At 34.8% G+C, this 18,296-nt stretch overlaps 1 protein-coding gene across 2 annotated transcripts in view; it reads left to right on the forward strand.

Annotated features, from left to right (window-relative positions):
- The window catches only part of DYNC2H1 (dynein cytoplasmic 2 heavy chain 1), a 148,061-nt gene that overhangs the window by 73,115 nt on the left and 56,650 nt on the right, over nt 1–18,296 (forward strand). For both annotated transcript variants that reach the window (XM_054271485.1, XM_054271486.1), the window contains exons 70-78: nt 915–1,004; nt 2,999–3,064; nt 5,087–5,137; nt 6,595–6,672; nt 7,798–7,929; nt 9,296–9,368; nt 11,977–12,137; nt 14,018–14,143; nt 17,139–17,249. In XM_054271485.1, the coding sequence (XP_054127460.1) occupies nt 915–1,004; nt 2,999–3,064; nt 5,087–5,137; nt 6,595–6,672; nt 7,798–7,929; nt 9,296–9,368; nt 11,977–12,137; nt 14,018–14,143; nt 17,139–17,249 (888 nt within the window). The remainder of the gene's footprint in view (nt 1–914; nt 1,005–2,998; nt 3,065–5,086; nt 5,138–6,594; nt 6,673–7,797; nt 7,930–9,295; nt 9,369–11,976; nt 12,138–14,017; nt 14,144–17,138; nt 17,250–18,296) is intronic.

Raw genomic sequence — 18,296 nt, forward strand, 5'->3', positions numbered from 1 at the left:
TTTGTTCTGGCATCTGTGATTACAACTCTCCTTCAGCTCCAGTCATTGCTAGGAACACAGTTCTGACTATGTGAACTGGCCCTCTTTGAAGTTCCTATTACTTCTTTTCCACAACATGATGTTTTAACTTCTTGTTCTTACTCACACTCCTTCATAATTTTTTTTTCCTGCCTGTAATGTTACCTATTTAAAGCTCAACTTCTGTTTTGCCTTTGTTACTTGCTTTCTTTTTTCCTTCTCCTCCATCCAATATTTCATGCCAAGAAATCTATTAGACATGGCAAAGGCATTAGGCAAATCAGTTGCACAATTGCCCTTCTTAAATTCGTCTCTTCAAATTCCAGCATGGTAGAAAAGAAGTCATACTACCTGTAACACACTCCCTACCCCCCAGTCCCTTTCTTCTTTTGTCCTGTCTTTCAAATTTTTTCCTGTTAGAATTATTTTTTCAGTCTATGAGCTTTGAAGAACAGTGTACACTTACTGTTTTCTACAGTGTTCTTTTCAATTGGGCCAGATTTGACCAGAAGTTTATTAACTACACTTAAGATCAACATACTTGTTTAGTAGTATTAAATATAGTAATTCAATTAATAAGCAATTTTTTATCAAGTGACAGTTGATGAGATTTTAATGATTTTAAGGTTAGCAGAAGGAAACGTACTCTCATTCTCAGTGTATTTCTCCTTAAACACAAAGTTTTATCATGTTCATAGTCAAAATATTCATTTCTTAATACTTCAGCATGAATTTCCTATTTAATCATTGATAGCTGCAGATGAATTTAATATGTTTTTAGAACTAGTGTCATGTAGATCCCAGATTATTTGTGTCATTTTGCTGAAATTTACAAAATATGTGGAATTTTTTTTTACTTCCAGGGCAATTTTTGAAATCTGAAATTTCTTTTTTAGGATTCAGGCAATACTGAGGAAAGAATCAAGCTGCTTATTGGCTCATTGAAACATACAGTGTTTGAATATGTTTGTCGTTGTTTGTTTAAGGTAAGATTGTACTTTTCTGGCTTTTATACAGTGCACTGGGTTTGAAAGTTTTCTTTCAGCAGCTCACACTTGATCTTTTTCAAATAACAGTATTGTGTAATAGATACAAAATATTATCAATAATTAACATGCTAAATGCAAACTTAAAATCAGTATATGACCAAATTAATATTGCTGATGCACATTTCTCCACAGAGTTCTACCTCTCTGCCTCATTCTGGCTTCAGAGTCAGTCATGGGCATCACAGTTTTCTGAGCACTCATTTTGTGTTTGCTCTTATTTCTTGCATTCCTAAATATAAGGTTTTATGTGATTATTCGGGAGTTTTTCTATTTTGGTTTGGTTTTTTTTTAAAAGAAAACAAAGCTGGGTTTGTTAGGTTGATGTTTGGACTTGGTTATCTTAAAGTTCCCTTCCAACCTCGATGATTCTATGTTTCTAAAAGTCCTACATTGTGATATTCGCCTTTTTATTTTCGTAGCCAAAGGTCTCCCTGCTACCTTTTTTGTTTCTGTCTGTTCCTTGTTCTGCTTCAAAAAAATGTTCTTAATGTATTTCTTCTTAATTTCAGTCAGATGTCTTTTCACTTCTTACTTTCTTACTGAAAACCTACGGAAACTAAGCCTTTGATTTTTAGTTTTAATTTTTACTTACACATTAAACTGTCATAGAAGGTGTTTGTCTCACAGTACCAGGCTGAAGGAAGCACAGTAGATCTGCATATATGATTTGAGCAGTACAAATCACGCAAGTCTGTGGTTTGATCTGTGAGAATGGAGAGAGCTTGAAAATTTTACACCACCTCCTACCTCTGTCCCCCAATCTAGCAATGCTGTATTGAGGATATAGGAGTAGCAGTTCTTTCTAAGGGGTTTTGTTTATCAAAGTCCAAGTGGAATCTCATGAAATAGTCTCATAATAATTAATGTTTGTCTTTGAAGTCATAACTATGAGAAGCCTTCCACTAAGCCTTCCATTACACCTTGGGAATATGGAAGGCAGCGATTTTTATATGTAAGAAGAGTAGAGAGTTCAAGTGCAAGGCAGAGAAGAGATTTCTAGTAGGAAAGATTTTAAGTGTGATCAGACTGGAGTTTAGAAAATACTGAAAATATGTTTACTGGTACTGTGCAGCTTCAAACTAATGGTCCCTCCAGTTTACTATTGTGTTCTAATAATGGAGAGAATAAATAAACTCTTCACACCATCCACAATTCACTGCTAATTCTTCCTTTTATCCATGAAAATTTTAAAAGACTGCTGTGACATTGAGGCTTTACTAGTGTCTTCATAAACAGTATAGCTGATATGAGTTCATACCCTTTGAAGCATGTTGGAATGAAAAAGAAGGATTTTGTCTGTCTGTGGATGTTACTTATGTGTACATAGGCTTCATGAATGCTGCTAAATGAAATGGTGCCAAGAAATTTACCTGAGCACTTGAACTGGCCCATCTTCCCTCTTTAATTTGTTTAAATGTTCAAATGTTCAAATTTGTTTAAATGTTCAAATTTGTTTGATTTGCTTAAATTTGTTTCAAAGCTGGTTTGGTCTAGGCTACTTATTGTTCTTCTAAACAATTCTTGTTCAAATTTTGGATACTAGATAATCCAGGGAGCATCTCAATAGGCAGTTATGATATGGATTTGCTTGCAGACCTTGTCTGAGAGGATGAAAAAGTTAAATGGTGTGGTTTGTTCTCAATGTTGTATGATGTTCATGTTTATCAATAAAATGAGAACTTCAGTGCCTTGCAAAACTTGATTTTAATTCCTAGTAGGGGCCTCTTTGCCCTCCACTCCACAGCCCACTTTGAGTTAGTTTTTGTCTCTAATTTGCAAAGGGATGTAGCAATTTTGCATTAGGATATATGTCACTAAGTCATTACTATGGAATTGGAGGTGTTTTTCTAAAGAAATGTTACTTATAAAAAAGAACTGGAAATAGGACTTTTCCTGAATATATAAATACATTTTTACTGCTTTTATTTCAGGCTGATCAGCTAATGTTTGCTCTACATTTTGTACGAGGAATGCACCCTGAGCTTTTTCAAGAGAATGTAAGTGCTAAAGAAGAAAATCCCCAAGTATTTTACTCAAACTTTATATGAAGAGTAAATAAGTAGATAAAAAGTTTTTGTCAGCAAGTGTAGGACTTAGGTGTAGTTGTCTGTAGTGTAGTCAGATTAATCCTATATAGTCTGCCCTCAGTGAAACAGTATGCCATAATTGACTTAATAGAATTGCTTAAACATGGCTGATTATCCTGAGTCAAGACATTTAATTATCTAAAGTACCTCCACGGAATGGAGAGAGAAAACTATGGCTTTCTGTTCTAGAAGCTGGAGATCAGAAGAGACATCAAATGATAGTAGATGTCAGTTCAATAGAGTCCATTATAGAGGTAAACATCAGATAATACATTTGCAGGAAGCAATGAAACTTGATTATATGACATATGTGACCTTAAGGTGCAAGGTTCAAAACAAGTTGTTTTGAACCTTCCAATGAAGAAGTAGTTTCATTGTAGACATATGGATTGACAAAGCAATGATGTGGCCTCATAAAACTAACTCATTTGTTAGCAGAAATATATCCTGGCTGCTCTTCATTATCCAAAGTTTGCTGTTTGATATTTATTATTTTATTTGAGCTTCTGAAAATAAGTTGCTTTATCTTTCTTGAGTTTCTAAAGTCATGAAGGCAGCAACCTGGAAACAGTTTTCTGACTAAATTAAATCCTGGTTTCTGAAGTGTTTGTAAAGTACAGCCCTAAGTGTTGGTTTCTATTGTTAAGCATGCATTTCCATCAGCTATTAGAGCTCTTAGACAGCTTAATCTAGGTTACATATAATGCATATTTCTACTGTATCTGAATACTCAAGAGTGAAAACAGGCAAATAATAGGAATAAGTTTTTTACTTCTCTGAAAGGTAAAAGTTATTTTCATTAAATTGTAAAGAGAAAAGTGCTTGTAGAAAATATGTAGTGAAGAAAATGAAGCTGAAGTGGTTATTCTTTTGAAATTATTTCTTCTAAAGCTTTTAATGTGATGAGACTAGGAGTTGCTTAATATGCTGCTAGAGAATTTAGTATTCTAAGTCCCTGTCCCAAAAGAATTGAACCTTCTTCACTTAAGTATTTTTTTGCATAGCGATTTGAAATTTATAGTACAACTTCAGCAATATACTATAGAATGCCTTGGTTCTCAGTAGGGACATTCTCTTTCTGAATCAATATGTATAGATTTTTCTGAGGTAGTTTTATATTCCGTGAATATTGTGCTTCTTCTTTTCTTCATAACAATATTGCACAAACAAAAAAATGCTTCATGCATTTTTGTGTGCACAAGCATTTTCTTTGTAACTGGGAGATGAGCATCAGTTTGTAAATGAAAGAGGGAGCCTTTTCAAGACTCAGTGAGACTGATGGATGCAAAATATTATGCTGGGATTTGTATCAATTGACTTTTAAATTTCTGATGTTACTATTCTCTTTAATAAAAAATCTTCATCATAGAATATAGGTATTATTTATGCAAAATTTCAATACTTACGAAGAATTTTTGGTCTGTTTCTTGCCACCTCCAAATACAGAATTATGTGATTTCTAGTGGTTTTAAATACTTGTCTAAATGACTTAAAATTGTCTTTCTGGATACATATATGAAGTCTAAAAGTTTTAATCATACATAAATTCAGTCATGCTTTCTATAGTTACCTGTTCTGTGTGGGCTGCTGATGCCCCACCAGGCAGGACGTGTGTCCTTGCCAGCCACATTTGCTGCTTCCTGATAGTCTGTAGATGGGCAGTCTGGGTAGGAACTGTGGGTGCTGAGAAAGTATAGAACTTCCCTTTTGCTTTTTTTTCTTATAAAGCACTGCAGCCACTTAGCTTGGATTCTTCAAAAGGAATTATATTCTGATAGCATCACCTAGCATTTAAAAAATGTCTTGGAACTCTTTCAGAATCTAGCATTTAATTTGTTAGTCTTCCTGCTCTGTCTACATGCAACTGAATATTAATCTTAGTTCTTAAAGGTGTCCTGTGACTTATCTGAGTTGTTCATTTATTCCACCCAGGAATGGGAGACTTTTACAGGTGTGATCATTGGAGACACCATCAGAAAATCAGTAAGCTACATTTACTTTCATATTTTGAAATAAGGAACACTTTCTTTAATCCTGAAAAGTTAAAGTTTTATTCTTACTATGTTGTTTAATTAATTGTATTCATACATTAAAGAAAGAAGTAACTTTTCACATAGTAATATAAATTTATTAAAGAATTTTTGAACATGGCGAATAGTTTTCTTAATTTGAATATCTTTTTGCCTTTTATGTGTATTTTCTTTTATTTCTTCTGTGACCAGGATGGCAATTTGAAATTGCATGTTTGAGGACGTTTTCAGCCCTCTTCTGTAACTAAAATCAGTATTTCTGAATCCCTCCTTCTCCCAGACTCATGTATGTGTTGTACTTTAGGTACATTTTCTCAGGCAGCTGGTAGCTAAAATGATCCTTGAAATCCAGTTTCTCTAGCCATTAGGTGGCTCAACTACAGGCTTTGCCTTTCAGTGTGACTGCAGAAGTACCCCTTCATCTGTCTGGAATCACTGTAATTCAATTAAATGCCTGTGAACTGAGTGAATGTCAAGTATTTCTTGCTGTAGGCTATTTTCAAGGAATGTGAGATCTGATGGTATAATGGAATTTAATACCAGTCTTACCTCTACCCTACCTAAGGCACAATCCATAGGTTTTGGAAAGATTGTGCTTGTGTGCCCTTCAGCCCAAATGGAATGTATACTGCAGACCCATGTCAAATTTATTCCTACAATCACTTCCAAATTTCCTACTTTTGTTCCTTCTCAGACGTTATAACTCATGGCTGAGATACCCTTTCACAAGAAAGCTTCTGTTTTTCTCTGCTGAGCATTTAAGATTACTCTTGAAGTTGCTCACTCCTTGAGAGATCCAAATGCATTTCCATGCAGAGACTCCTCAGACTGGTTAATGTGTACTGTAAGATCTTTTAATAACAGATGATGTAGTGAATACAGAAATTCCACTGGAGCTTAAACAGTGTGTTGTTCATCCTTAGAACTTCCTCCATGCCAGACATCTAAAGAGCAGAAAAATAGAGCTGTTGCCAAATTACCAGTGCAGAGATGTTCAGGTGTTTGGCTCTTTGTGTGAAGAACCGTCTTCATGATTGTGAATATGTGCAATGGAGTTGTTTTTTGAAGCCAGTTTCTCAGAGTGCCTATGCAGATAGCCAGTCATTTGTGTCACTTGTTATTAGTAAAAAATTACTTGGAATTGAGAATGTTATAAGGATGCTCTAAATGGATAAAGTATTTTCAAGCTCAAGTAGCTGAGCAAGTGTTAATGTGAACATTATGTCTCGTATTTAAATATTTTGGTAGCTTTTTTGTTATGCTGTTTATGAACTTAGCAAAAGACAGCAGAAAGATTGCTGTTGTGAATGTTTTTATTAAAAAACATGGCTTTCACAACCTTATTACTGAATATAGTGTTTCATAAAAGATTGTGTAGCTTACATGTGTGGTATAACTTGCTTCCATAAGGATTCACAAAGAAGCGCTCGTGACCAGGTTCCCTCTTGGATAGAACAGGACCGAGTCTGGGCAGTAGCATCTTTGAAGGTATGCATCATGTGGTCTCTTGAATTTAAATTTAAATAACTTTGGTTTTGGCAAATGGCAATTTGGACATGAATACTCAGATATCTATTTGTCAGAACAAAAGATTTTGTTGTTTTGAGCTGTTTATTCTATCTTCCAGAAACCATGGCTTAATATATAGTTGCCTAAAAAAGACCAAATGTTTCTTGATTTTTATTTTAATCTCATTTTTCTGAGCCTTTTTCATGAAAATTTCTACCCTATCTGTAATGAATTTCAATGCATGCGAGTTAACTTGTCATCTTACTGAGATTAGAAAATACTGCAAGTTCTACAATTTTTATAGACAGGGTGATAGAAGAAAATTGCAAACAATATTTAGTTGTGGATTTCACTAGTGTAATGACTTTCACAAATCACTTCATATTGTATTAAAAGCCATAAACTGTTGATTCAGAAATTAATATACTCCTCATCAGATTTCTCTGTACATCTTCATAGATGTTATAGAGTTTGTGATTGCTCAGACTGAACTAAAACAAAAACTCTTTCTTGCACTGGTCAATGTTGAAGTCCTGTGATCCTGAAGGGTACTAAAGTAAAATATTAGTCCTGAAATTCTGTCTTAGCCTCTTCTCCTCCTGCATGTAGCTCAGCAGCAAGGAAAAAACCCTTGACTGCTCTTTGGCAAGGATGCTTTTTGCTAAACCCAGAGTTTCTCTTTAATCAGAAATCAAGAATAATCACAATAATGGTGTGGCAAGCATAATAGAGGTTTAAACAAACAAACAGAAATTGAGTAACTGAGTGAATCAGTAGCATGCACTGATAGCAAGCCATTACTGACACCAGATAGCAGATATTATTAGAGGAAAGGGCTTAAAGGTAAAGCCCAAAGTTTAAAATCAAAGAATTAAGGTTTAAAACTAAAATTAGAGTGCAAATATAGATTTAGTCTTTCCAGGGAATAGGTAAACAAGTGGTTAATTTTAAAATGTACTCTTTTCTTCCCTAACTCTGAGGATAAAATTGAATTTTGTGATTTGCCGAGTAGTGTTCATAATGATATTTGGAAATAAATTAAAATATACAATGCCCAAATGGCTATTCTTCTTTACAGTTAAATCCACAATATTTGTTTTGTAGCTTTCTCTCCCAGGTCTCTATCAGACACTTCGCTTTGAAGATGAAACTCTGTGGCGCACTTTTTCTCAGAGCTCTGTATGTGAACAAGACTTTCCGTCTGCTGTTGTACAAAGAATTTCCTTGTTTCAGCAGGTAATCTTTCCATTCATAATATTAATTATGACTTCACCAGTGAAAGCATGTTTTACATCCAGGCCTGATTGAATTATAAGCAGTGACAGTATCTACATTGTCCTGCAGTTTAAGTTGTTTTTTTTGATTTTTTAATCTAAGAACTCTATATTTTTTTACTATAGTGCATATTATTTCTCTGTTATCTGATTCTTTTTAGTGTTGATATATTATCTACAACTCAGTACACCCTCTCAAGTAACAAATTCTTTAGAAATATTCACAGAATTAATTTTATGAATATGTATTAAAATTCTTTCATGGTTGCTTTGTTACTGAAGTATGTGTCAGCTTGTTGAGCATCTTACTTCACTGAATGTGCAAGCTCACACATCTGACACAGAATGCAGTAGCAGCCTCTGCTTCTATAGAATAGAAGAAATGAAAAATGACTTCTGAAAAGCTGGTGCTAAAGAACACACCAAGAATATGAGAAAAGCAAGTTCCTTCCTCAACCTGAAGCTTGTTTTCCACTGAAAGAGAAAAATATAAACACTTGTGTTTATGGAAAAAATATGTTGTTACTTACTTTCAAATGATGCTGTGATTTTCTTTTGAAGTTACTTTATATGAAAACATCCAGAGAAATGATGGGGTATTCGACAGTGTAGTTCCATGTTGATTGGATCATAGCTACTGTCTATTTGGAGTTTTTTGTGGAGGAGGGAAATTTCTGAAATGGCATGGAAGCAATTTAGGAACAAACCCTTTTGGAAAGGAATTTTTCTGAGTCATATTTAATTCAATGAAATGCTGATGACCACTTCTTATGTGTGCAGTGTGTTGTCAGAAAATGTCTGCTTTTATAGGAAAGTAAATCTGGAATGATCAGTGCATCTTGTTTCTTGTACAGAAAGTAATAAGAATTTTCTGATTATGAAATGTATTGAAACTACATTGTTAGATTGATATGCCACTCATAAATTAGTTTGAACTGAAACCAGAAATATTTCTATTCCAAGTAGGACATTGCTGCCTCTATATGTGCACAGAATTTAGATGCTAGTATAAAGCTAAGTGTACTTTCTGTCATTCTAGCTACCCACATAGCTACTTTTCTTCTAAAATATTGTAGAAAAGTTTGTAGCTTACAAGTAGACGTTAGGTATAGATCTATCTTCTGATTCTGTTAATAGAACAAACTACTTAGAAAAGGACAATTACAGTCAATTATCTTGGAAAGCAATGATCAGATAGCTCTAGATATTCAGAGAAAATAACTTTGTTCTGAAGATAAATTCAAAGAATTCATCCTTCTTATAAGAGTTCTGCATTTTAAATTATCACTATATATAACTCATCTCCTCTGAATATATTTTATTTTAAGGTACTTGTGATCCAGGCTGTCAGACCAGACAGACTACAGAGTGCCATGGCTCTTTTTGCATGTAAAGCCCTAGGTAAGTTAAATTTTCACCAGGGTATTTCTGCACAACAATTAAATAGGATTTTTTGTCCTACGTTCCGCTTTTGTGTTATAGTTCTCATGGAATCCCTAAGTTTTAGTGTATGAAAATATACTGTAAATGGTTTGCTGATTTAGTTCTTGTAAGATATTCTTATAAGTGATTTTAAAATGGTTTGGTTTATTCTGCACAGTGATTGAAAATATAATAAAAGATCTGTCAAACTCTTTTAATTCTTGAACACTGGAGTAATCAAGGAAGGAAGATAACTGGTTTTCTCTAAGTTTTACACTGCAGCACTCTCCTTAAGACTCAGATTTTCCATAAATATTATTTTATGTAATTTGCCATTTAAAGACTATTAGGTTTGATATTTTATAAATTGAGTCTTAAAAGATTATTTCATTAATATCAGTCATTTTTGTAGAGCTCTTGGTCTGTAATACTTTTTACTGTCTGTTTAAAAATACACATGATTTAGAGTGGTTCAGTGCTACGGTTGTCTATTTATTCTAGTCAGTCAATTTCCTCTCTCATATCTATTATATCCAAAGTTTGAAACCAGTATGCCAAATAACCTTTATATTGCAGTACAGCACACAAAACCCTTCCTTCAGTTTTTAGCAGTTTTGAGTGTCTCATCAGGGTAAGCACTGTAAGTTTTAAAAGTCACTTTATCTTACTCCCTTATGGTGTCTGTGGACATTATTTGTTGCTCAAAATTGGCTCCATATCTGTCAGCCAGACTGGGATTTTCAGCATTAAGGTATAGCTTATCTGTCAAACATTATTAGTAGATAGAGAGGGTATGTGGGTCATGGTGACATGGCCCATGTTGACAATGTCCCTGCCTGCTGGACTCAAATGACAAGAGTGATCTATAGTGTGTGTGGCTCAAAAACCAGCAGAGACCTGAATGCAGAGTAAATTTATTTGCTTGCTTACTGTCTTCCAAATCTTAATGTATTACATAAATTACTTGTGTTTGGGCCAGTTCCTTGGAGGAACGCTGCACAAGGGACTGTTTTTGATGAGTGAAGCTACAGCCTCACCAAGGAAGGCAGAATACCATGGACTCCATTTGGGTTTTCAAAACCAGTAAATCATCCACAAATGAGCCACAGATTTTTCATGTGTATCAGTAAGATCGGCAAAATCCTGACTAGCACTGTCTAACCAATTAAAAATGTCATGCTTGTATGAATATTTTTTCATAGTTTTTTTTCTGCCTTATCTTTTTGAGTGTCCTTGCCCTGAAAAAACTTAAACAAACTGTTTCACATAGTTCTAAAGGGAGTCATTAAATTTCCAATCTCATTTGGCAGCTTTTCTGTGAGAAAAAATTAATTCCAAAAGAGCTGTATATCCTAAAAGAAAGCCTTTCAATTCTGTTTTATCCAGACCTTTTTTTTTTCTTTTCTCACCTTTTACCTATATTTTGAAATTTATGGGTGAAGAGAGAGTAAAATAATTTCTTTTGAGGATAATGTTCATAAGAATTTTCTAGGAATGTATTTTGTAACACCTGGCACATGCTTATTTCTTTATTTTACATACTATACACAAATGCACCATGGTAACAGTCTTCCAGTACTTAAAGGGGCTCAAAAGAAAGCATGTAGTAACAGAACAAGAGGGAACAACTTCAAACTGAAAGAGAGTAGATTTAGATTAGATATTAGAATGAAATTCTTTCCTGTGAGAGTAGGGAGGCACTGGAACAGATTTCCCGGAGAAGTTGTGGATACCCCATCCCTGTAAGCGTTCAAGGCCAGGCTAGACAGGGCTCTGAGCATCTTGGTCTAGTGGAAAGTTCCCCTGCCCATGGTGGGGGATTGGAACCAGATGATTTTGAGGTCTCAATGGAAACTATTCCATGATTCTATGGTACAAATGATATGGCATTGTTCTATGTGCAACATACAACAGCTCAAGTCTGAAAAAAGACTGCATCCTCAAGGAAGTGTGTATTGCATCTTTTAGTAGTTGTGGCATAGATGTCACTGATTTGGGTTCTTCTGTCTTACTCTATGTTCTGATTTCCTGTTGCACCCGATGCTACATTGGTTAAATGCTGCTCTAAAGATGCATGAAAATATGTGGTCAACACTATTTAATTTATGAATCAGTTATACATGTATCTTTGGCCTCATGTATAAATACCTTGCCTTTACTAGGTCAACATTGTAGACATTTAAGTTGTATATTAAAACAAAAAATAGATGTAAGTAATCACAGTACAAAGAACCGTGTAAGCCGAATAGTTAAGGCTCTCAAAGCAGTAAAGAGAGAAGTTCTGCATGTGGACATACACACTGCAATGACTTTTAGCAAATAGCATAGCTTCTCACTCCACTCCTCTCCTCTCTTTTTGTATGTTTTCCTCAAGACTACACTCTAAATAAAGACTGCAGTTTGTCAAAGTATGGGGTGCCTAATACCTACCTGCATGTTGTAAGGATATTTTCTTCATTTTCAAACTGGTTTTATGGTGTCTCATGAACAGAACTCTTGACAGCTAGATTAACTCTTAAGTGGATAATGAAGCACTCCATCATGTATAGTCACTTTATTTCCATAATAATTCTAATTCTAATTACAGGAATAAAAGAATTATCTCCATCACCTCTGAATATGAAACGTCTGTATAAAGAGACACTGGAAATTGAACCCATCTTGATAATAATTTCTCCTGGTGCTGATCCTTCTCAAGAATTACAGGAACTTGCCAGTGTTGAAAGAAATACTGAGTGCTACCATCAGGTCAGTCTTACATAAGTGTAGTGATTAAAGCCCACAATGTGTAAAACTTTATAGTAATATCTGTTTTACTTTGTTTTCCAAGAAAGTTAGTAAGTAAAATCATAGTTTGATGTCTGTGCTGTTTTGTTGTTCCCACCTGTCTTGACACTAACTTCTCATTCCACTGGCAAAATGGACTGGAGAAGGGACACACATTAGTCATGCTCTCAAAAGCAGAATCCAAATAAGAGACATTCCTCCAGTGTGGAGAAGGAAAAAATGAGAAGATGGATGGAAAAGAACAAAAGAGGCTGAGAATTGTTATACGTGCTGCAGCATCATCTTTCTTGGTGTGGAGTAACTGAAACAAACAAAACCCACTAAAACCTAGACTTCATAATCACCTCTGCTTATAGGATTTGCACATTTCTTTCTTTGATAGAAAACACAAATTGCGTCTTCAGTGCTTGTGAATAGTTAGGTATTTCATGAAATTCTATAAAATATTTTGAGATATTTTACATCCTTGAAGGTTTCCAGGAATCCACTGGACAAAGCCCTAAGTTCCTGATTTAATCTTTCATACCTGGCCCTACTTTGAGCAGGAGATTGGACTTGATATCTTCCAGGATCCTTTCGAATTAAAATTATTATATGAATCAAGTGGTTTCCTAATATTCCCAATGCACAGTACCAATATGCTTTATAACTTTCTCAAAAATATTATTTCCTTCTGTCATTTGACATATTAAGGGGAGGGAGGTTGTTATCTAGCTGATAACTGGTTAGCATAGAAATGGAAAATGTCAAGTTTAATGTTGCTTTTAAATAGTCCTTGAAATTGTTCCTTTCCTGGAACATAAACTGGTATAATATATTTTTCCCATCAAACTGTAAATATTTAGATCCTACTGCTATCTTATCTAGCTGTGAACATTGCAGAACGCATATTTCTTACTCTGCCACATGGATTTTCATGTTTATCTCTACATATCCTTTATATGTTGGACTTTCAAAATGCAACATAGTATGGTATTCAGTTAAGGATCAGGACTCAAAGTTAAATCGCTTGAAAGTTATAACACTAATGAGAATATTTTTTGGTTTTTTTCCTACACTTTCTCATGTAATTTGAATAGAACATAAAAGATAGAATTTTCTTCTCTGCTGATAAATTTCTCACATGGGATAATGAAAAGAGTGCTAAATTTGTACCGTCTGCTACTGTATTGCTAGTGACTTTCAGCTGTCTTCTTTTGGCTATTTTCAATTATTTTAAGATATTATGGACAGTTCTACTTAGTCAGAGAATCATAATACCAAGACAAGACCTTTTGCATTGGCTGAAACATCTTTATTTTCAACTTGTTTGGTTCAGGGTTTTTTGTTGTCTTTATCTTCCAAATAGATTGTAAGGTAGAACTAATGTGGTACTATAAAAAGTGAAGAAAGGAGTATATGTTAAACTATTCATATATCCCAGCAAAATTGAGTATTTCTCTTCAAAGGAAGTACTCCTAACTTCTAGCCAAAAGAAACTTAGTTCTCATTTCTCTCTTATATTTGCAGTTCTGCAGTAATGCACTTTAGTCATTGTCATTTAAATTACTTTTTGACTTCCCAGAGAATATAATCACTGTCACCGAGTGATGTATGGTTTTTTCCATTAAAAGACTAGGTAATGTTGTTTGTACAGAAACTGGCTAGATAAGTTGCAAAGAAGAACTTGTTTTCCTTAATCTTTTCCCTACTTTAGTAACCTATAACATTAGAGAAAATTCTGGTTGTCTTTAACACTCTTTTTTTTAAAGTATGTATTCCTAACTTGAAAGCACGAAGTTGTATTTAACTGTTAAATGAGGTATGAGAGATTCTTGATACAACTGTGTCTGTCATTGCAGATTGCCATGGGCCAGGGCCAAGCTGATCTGGCTATTCAAACTTTAAGAGAGTGTGCTCAGAATGGAGAATGGCTGTGTTTGAAGAACCTGCATCTCGTTACATCTTGGCTTCCTGTATTGGAGAAGGTGAGGGTGAATAGAGAAGATGATATGGGAAACCAGACAAAATTAGTATGCAACCTTTTAGAAGCGTTTCAGTCATTTCTATGGTGATGTTTAAAATTGCAGTTTAAAAATATACTTTTGTGGTTTTCTCAGTTGTGAATAAGGTGAACTGCTTCAGATCTAAGCAGCTCCCTTCATTGTCTGAGTGCTTTAATTTTTGTACAATGTACAGTATTTCTTCCACAGTGAGTGAGCAAATACTCCAGTTAGGACTTCTGGTATTTTATGGGATACTACCCATGTTTTTTCATGAACCATGAATCTATGTGTGCTTGAATTGAAATTTTCCCCCCTTAGTTCTAGGACTTTCTTTTTAGTAGGTTTTTTTTTTTTTGAAGTGTAGACTCAGGTTGAGTCACTAGGAGGTTTTTGCTAATTTGAAATTAAAATGTCTCATATTTTATAGAAACATGCACTTTTGGCACATAAAATCACTAACTCGCTGATTAAAATTGATTTTACATGATATACTATTCATGAACATCACCATGAAATCCTCAAAAGAAATTCAGAAGAAAATCATGGAATTCCTTCAACAGTTACTACAGTCTTAATTTTCCAGTTTTCACTTATTTTTGTAAAGCATATTCCATGGACATCAGCTTGGAGTCTGTCATTATCTCACAATAACCATGTGGCACGTACCTTCAGCATTCCTATAATCCATTCTGAAAAAATGGACAGGCAAAGCAAGATAACACTGATATGTTTGTCATGTAGTCTGAAAAAGGCAATCAACAGTAATGACATGTTTGTAAGCTCCTTGCTGAATACAAAATTTCAGATCTTGTAAGTATTAAAATATGGATATATGTGTCAGGAGGGTCTTATTCTTTCCACATGAACGTAATACTGAATGTGTTAAACTTCTTGCTGAGCTTAATATATACTAAGATCTGCTGATATTTGACTCTGCACATCCCCTTGCCTCTTTTGCATACCATTAGCAAGTGTGAGGCTATGTAATTCTTACATTTGAACATCCTCTCAAGGGACTGCTGCATATTCATAAGTCAGTTCCGTCCAGGTACAGAAATTCAGTTCTCACAGTCTTTGAATGTGGACCCAAGAGTATCACAGCGAGGTAGATTGAAATTGGCCTGATTGTGTTACTCAAATAGTTACTTTCAGCATTAAAAAATCCAGTTGGAGCCAGTCATCAGCATTGTGCTCTAGGCATTGATACTGTGACCAACATTGTTTAACATCCTAATTAATGAGGTGAATAATGGAACAAAGTGCATCCTCAGCAAGCAGAGATGATAAAAAACCTGAGGGAAATGATTGATGTAACAGCTGAGTGTACTTTCCTTCAAAAGGACCTTGATAGACTGGAGAAGTAGGCTGACAAGAACCTTGTGAGGGTCAGCAAAGGGAAATGGCAAGTGCTTCCCATGAGAAGGAGTAACTCCAGCCACCCAAACAGTGTGGGGACAAACTGTCTGAAAAACAGCTTGGTAGAAAAGGTCTGGGAGTCCTGGTGGGTAAGAAGGGGACCATGAGCCAGCAAAATGACTTTGCAGCAAAGACTACTGGCATCCTGGGCTGTTTTAGATAATGTTGTCAGCAGGTGGAGGGAGGTCGTCCTTTACCTCAGCACTGGTGAGACACTCCTGGAGTTCTGTGTCCCCTACTGGGTTGGCCAGTGCAAGACAGACATGGGCATACTGGAACCAGCTCAGTAAAAGGCTGCAAAGGTCCTGAAGGAACTGGAGCATGTATCATACAAAGAGAAACTGAGAGACTGTTCAGCCTGGGAAAGAGAAGCCTCAGAGGGAATCTTAGAATTTTGTGTATTGGCTGATGGGAAAGAATAAAGGAGACTGAATCAGACCCTTTTCAGTGGTATCCCATGACAGGACAAGAGACCATGGGCATAAACTAAAATACAGGAAATACTATTTAAATATATGATAAAGCTTACTTTAGTGTGAGGGTGGTCAAACACTGGAACAAGTTGCCTAGAGAAGCTACCGAGTCTCCATCTTTGGAGATTCTGAAAACCTGACTGGCTACAGGTTTGGGCAACTTGTATCTGGCTCTGCTCTGAGCATGGAGTTGGACTAGGCAGCCTCTGGTAGTTCCTTCCAAGCTTCACAATTCCATTATACTGTGTACCACTTATAGTTGTCATTTTACTTAAGTAGCTGAACAAGTAACAGTTTTTCAGATTATTTTCTTTACTAAAAACACTGAAAACAAAATTATAATAATTATGGTCTAGAATTATCAGAATGAATGGCTTGTAAGAAAGTCTTTCAAGAGGTTTCTGAGCTAAATTTCTTCCAATACACATACACAAAACTCTTGACTTTGTTCTGAAACCACTTGTCAGGCAACTTTGGTGTCTGATGACGAATGTGTGGGTTTCAACTGAGCATAAAGCACCAGCAGTGTGTTTCCATATATTCAATAATTATATATTTTTGTGAAGCCTTTACATTTGAAATAACTTTTGACAGTATTTCTTAGAACCCATTTTTCCAATCTTCAGTTTTCTGTGAATCATGATACATGAAGGATTCATACAGCAAATACTTGAAGAAAAAGAAATTAATATAGCTATACTGGTGTTGAAAGTCATTGAGATCTGTTGTTGATATGCAGCCCACATTGCAAGCCTTCATCATTTTTGATGTAGCCTTCTGGTGTTATTGTACTTAAAAGAAGTAAAGAACTGCTCTATATTTTTATGTACTGAATTTAGTCTCTAAGAGAAAGGTGCAAATATTTTGACACAGCTAGGATGAACTTTAGATTTGAGCACAGCAATGATACAGAATGTGTGGAGGCAACACATCTTGAACTATAACTTTATGTGTATAAGCAACTGTCGATTTTTTAAATAAACGTAACTTTCTAATCCAGGATATTATACTTTTGTAAATACTGTTCTATGTATAAAAACCCCCAATCACCTCAAAGCCTATTTCAATATATAACATCTCTTTAATAGGAACTGAATACATTACATCCTCAACCAAACTTTCGTCTTTGGCTTACTACGGAAGTTCATCCAAAGTTTACTCCAATTTTGCTTCAGTCAAGCCTGAAAATAACTTATGAAGTAAGATCTGTCTGGAAAGCTTTTATTAGATTCTTACATTGAATGCACCTTGATGTATAACAAGTTACGTGTTTAGATAGTATAAATGGTTTTACCTTATACTTCAACTACATGCAATACAAAAAATATGGGTTTACCTTGAAATATTATTTTTTCCTAGATGCTTTTTCAAATGAAAGTATGAACTGAAAATAAGTTTACATAGGAGAAATAGTTGTTCTGTTTTGTGCTCCAGATTATTTTGTGCGTTTAGTCACTTTTTCTTAAAAATCTACTCAAGTGTTGTTACATGGATGGAAAACAAGGAATTTCTCCTTGATGAATAGCCTCCTTATTTTCCTTTTTGGCCTTAGAGCTTTATATTCATTGGACTCTTTCAACAAAAACTGACTCTCCTTCCATACAGCACAACATAGAGTTAAAAGCCTTTTCTCAAAATTGAGAGCTTTGCATTTGAAATGGCTCCGCTTAAGGAATAACTGGGACTGATTGGAAAGTAGTCTAATCATGAATGCACTTAAGCAGGGATGTCCAAAATGGAAATCATTAGTAGAAGTGCTTCTAAGTCTTCCATTGATAATGGAGTCTGGAGATTTTGCCTGCAGCTAATCCTGGAAACTTTGACCTTTAAGAGTCCAATGTTGCTGACTTTATAGAAGCTGAAATAGTTACACTTTTACATTCACTGCAGGTATTTTAAAGTTTTTGCAGTACCTTCTTTCTTATATTGAGATCTTCAGTGATACAAAAACTGCAATACTGTGTTACTCATTCCACTACCTTTGGAATAATTGGAACTTTGCACATATGCAATATTCTAAATAAATTTTTTCCCTTTCCAGTTGCAGTTAATATTTTGTTACCTACATGATAGGCAATGACTTTGCAAACGGTATTTGATTGTTGTATGATTGTAGTATGTTCTAATATATGTAGAATGTTACCAGTGAAGATACAGATATTTTAAAAAAGTCAATTTACTACAATATTTTGCAATTATTTGTCAGAAGCAACAATGGTAATTTATGGAAACACTAAAAGCCATTT

This window comes from Melozone crissalis, unplaced genomic scaffold, assembly GCF_028551555.1.
Source record: "Melozone crissalis strain CALT ecotype California unplaced genomic scaffold, PUWL_Pcris_2 ptg000013l_1, whole genome shotgun sequence".
NCBI lineage: Eukaryota > Metazoa > Chordata > Aves > Passeriformes > Passerellidae > Melozone > Melozone crissalis.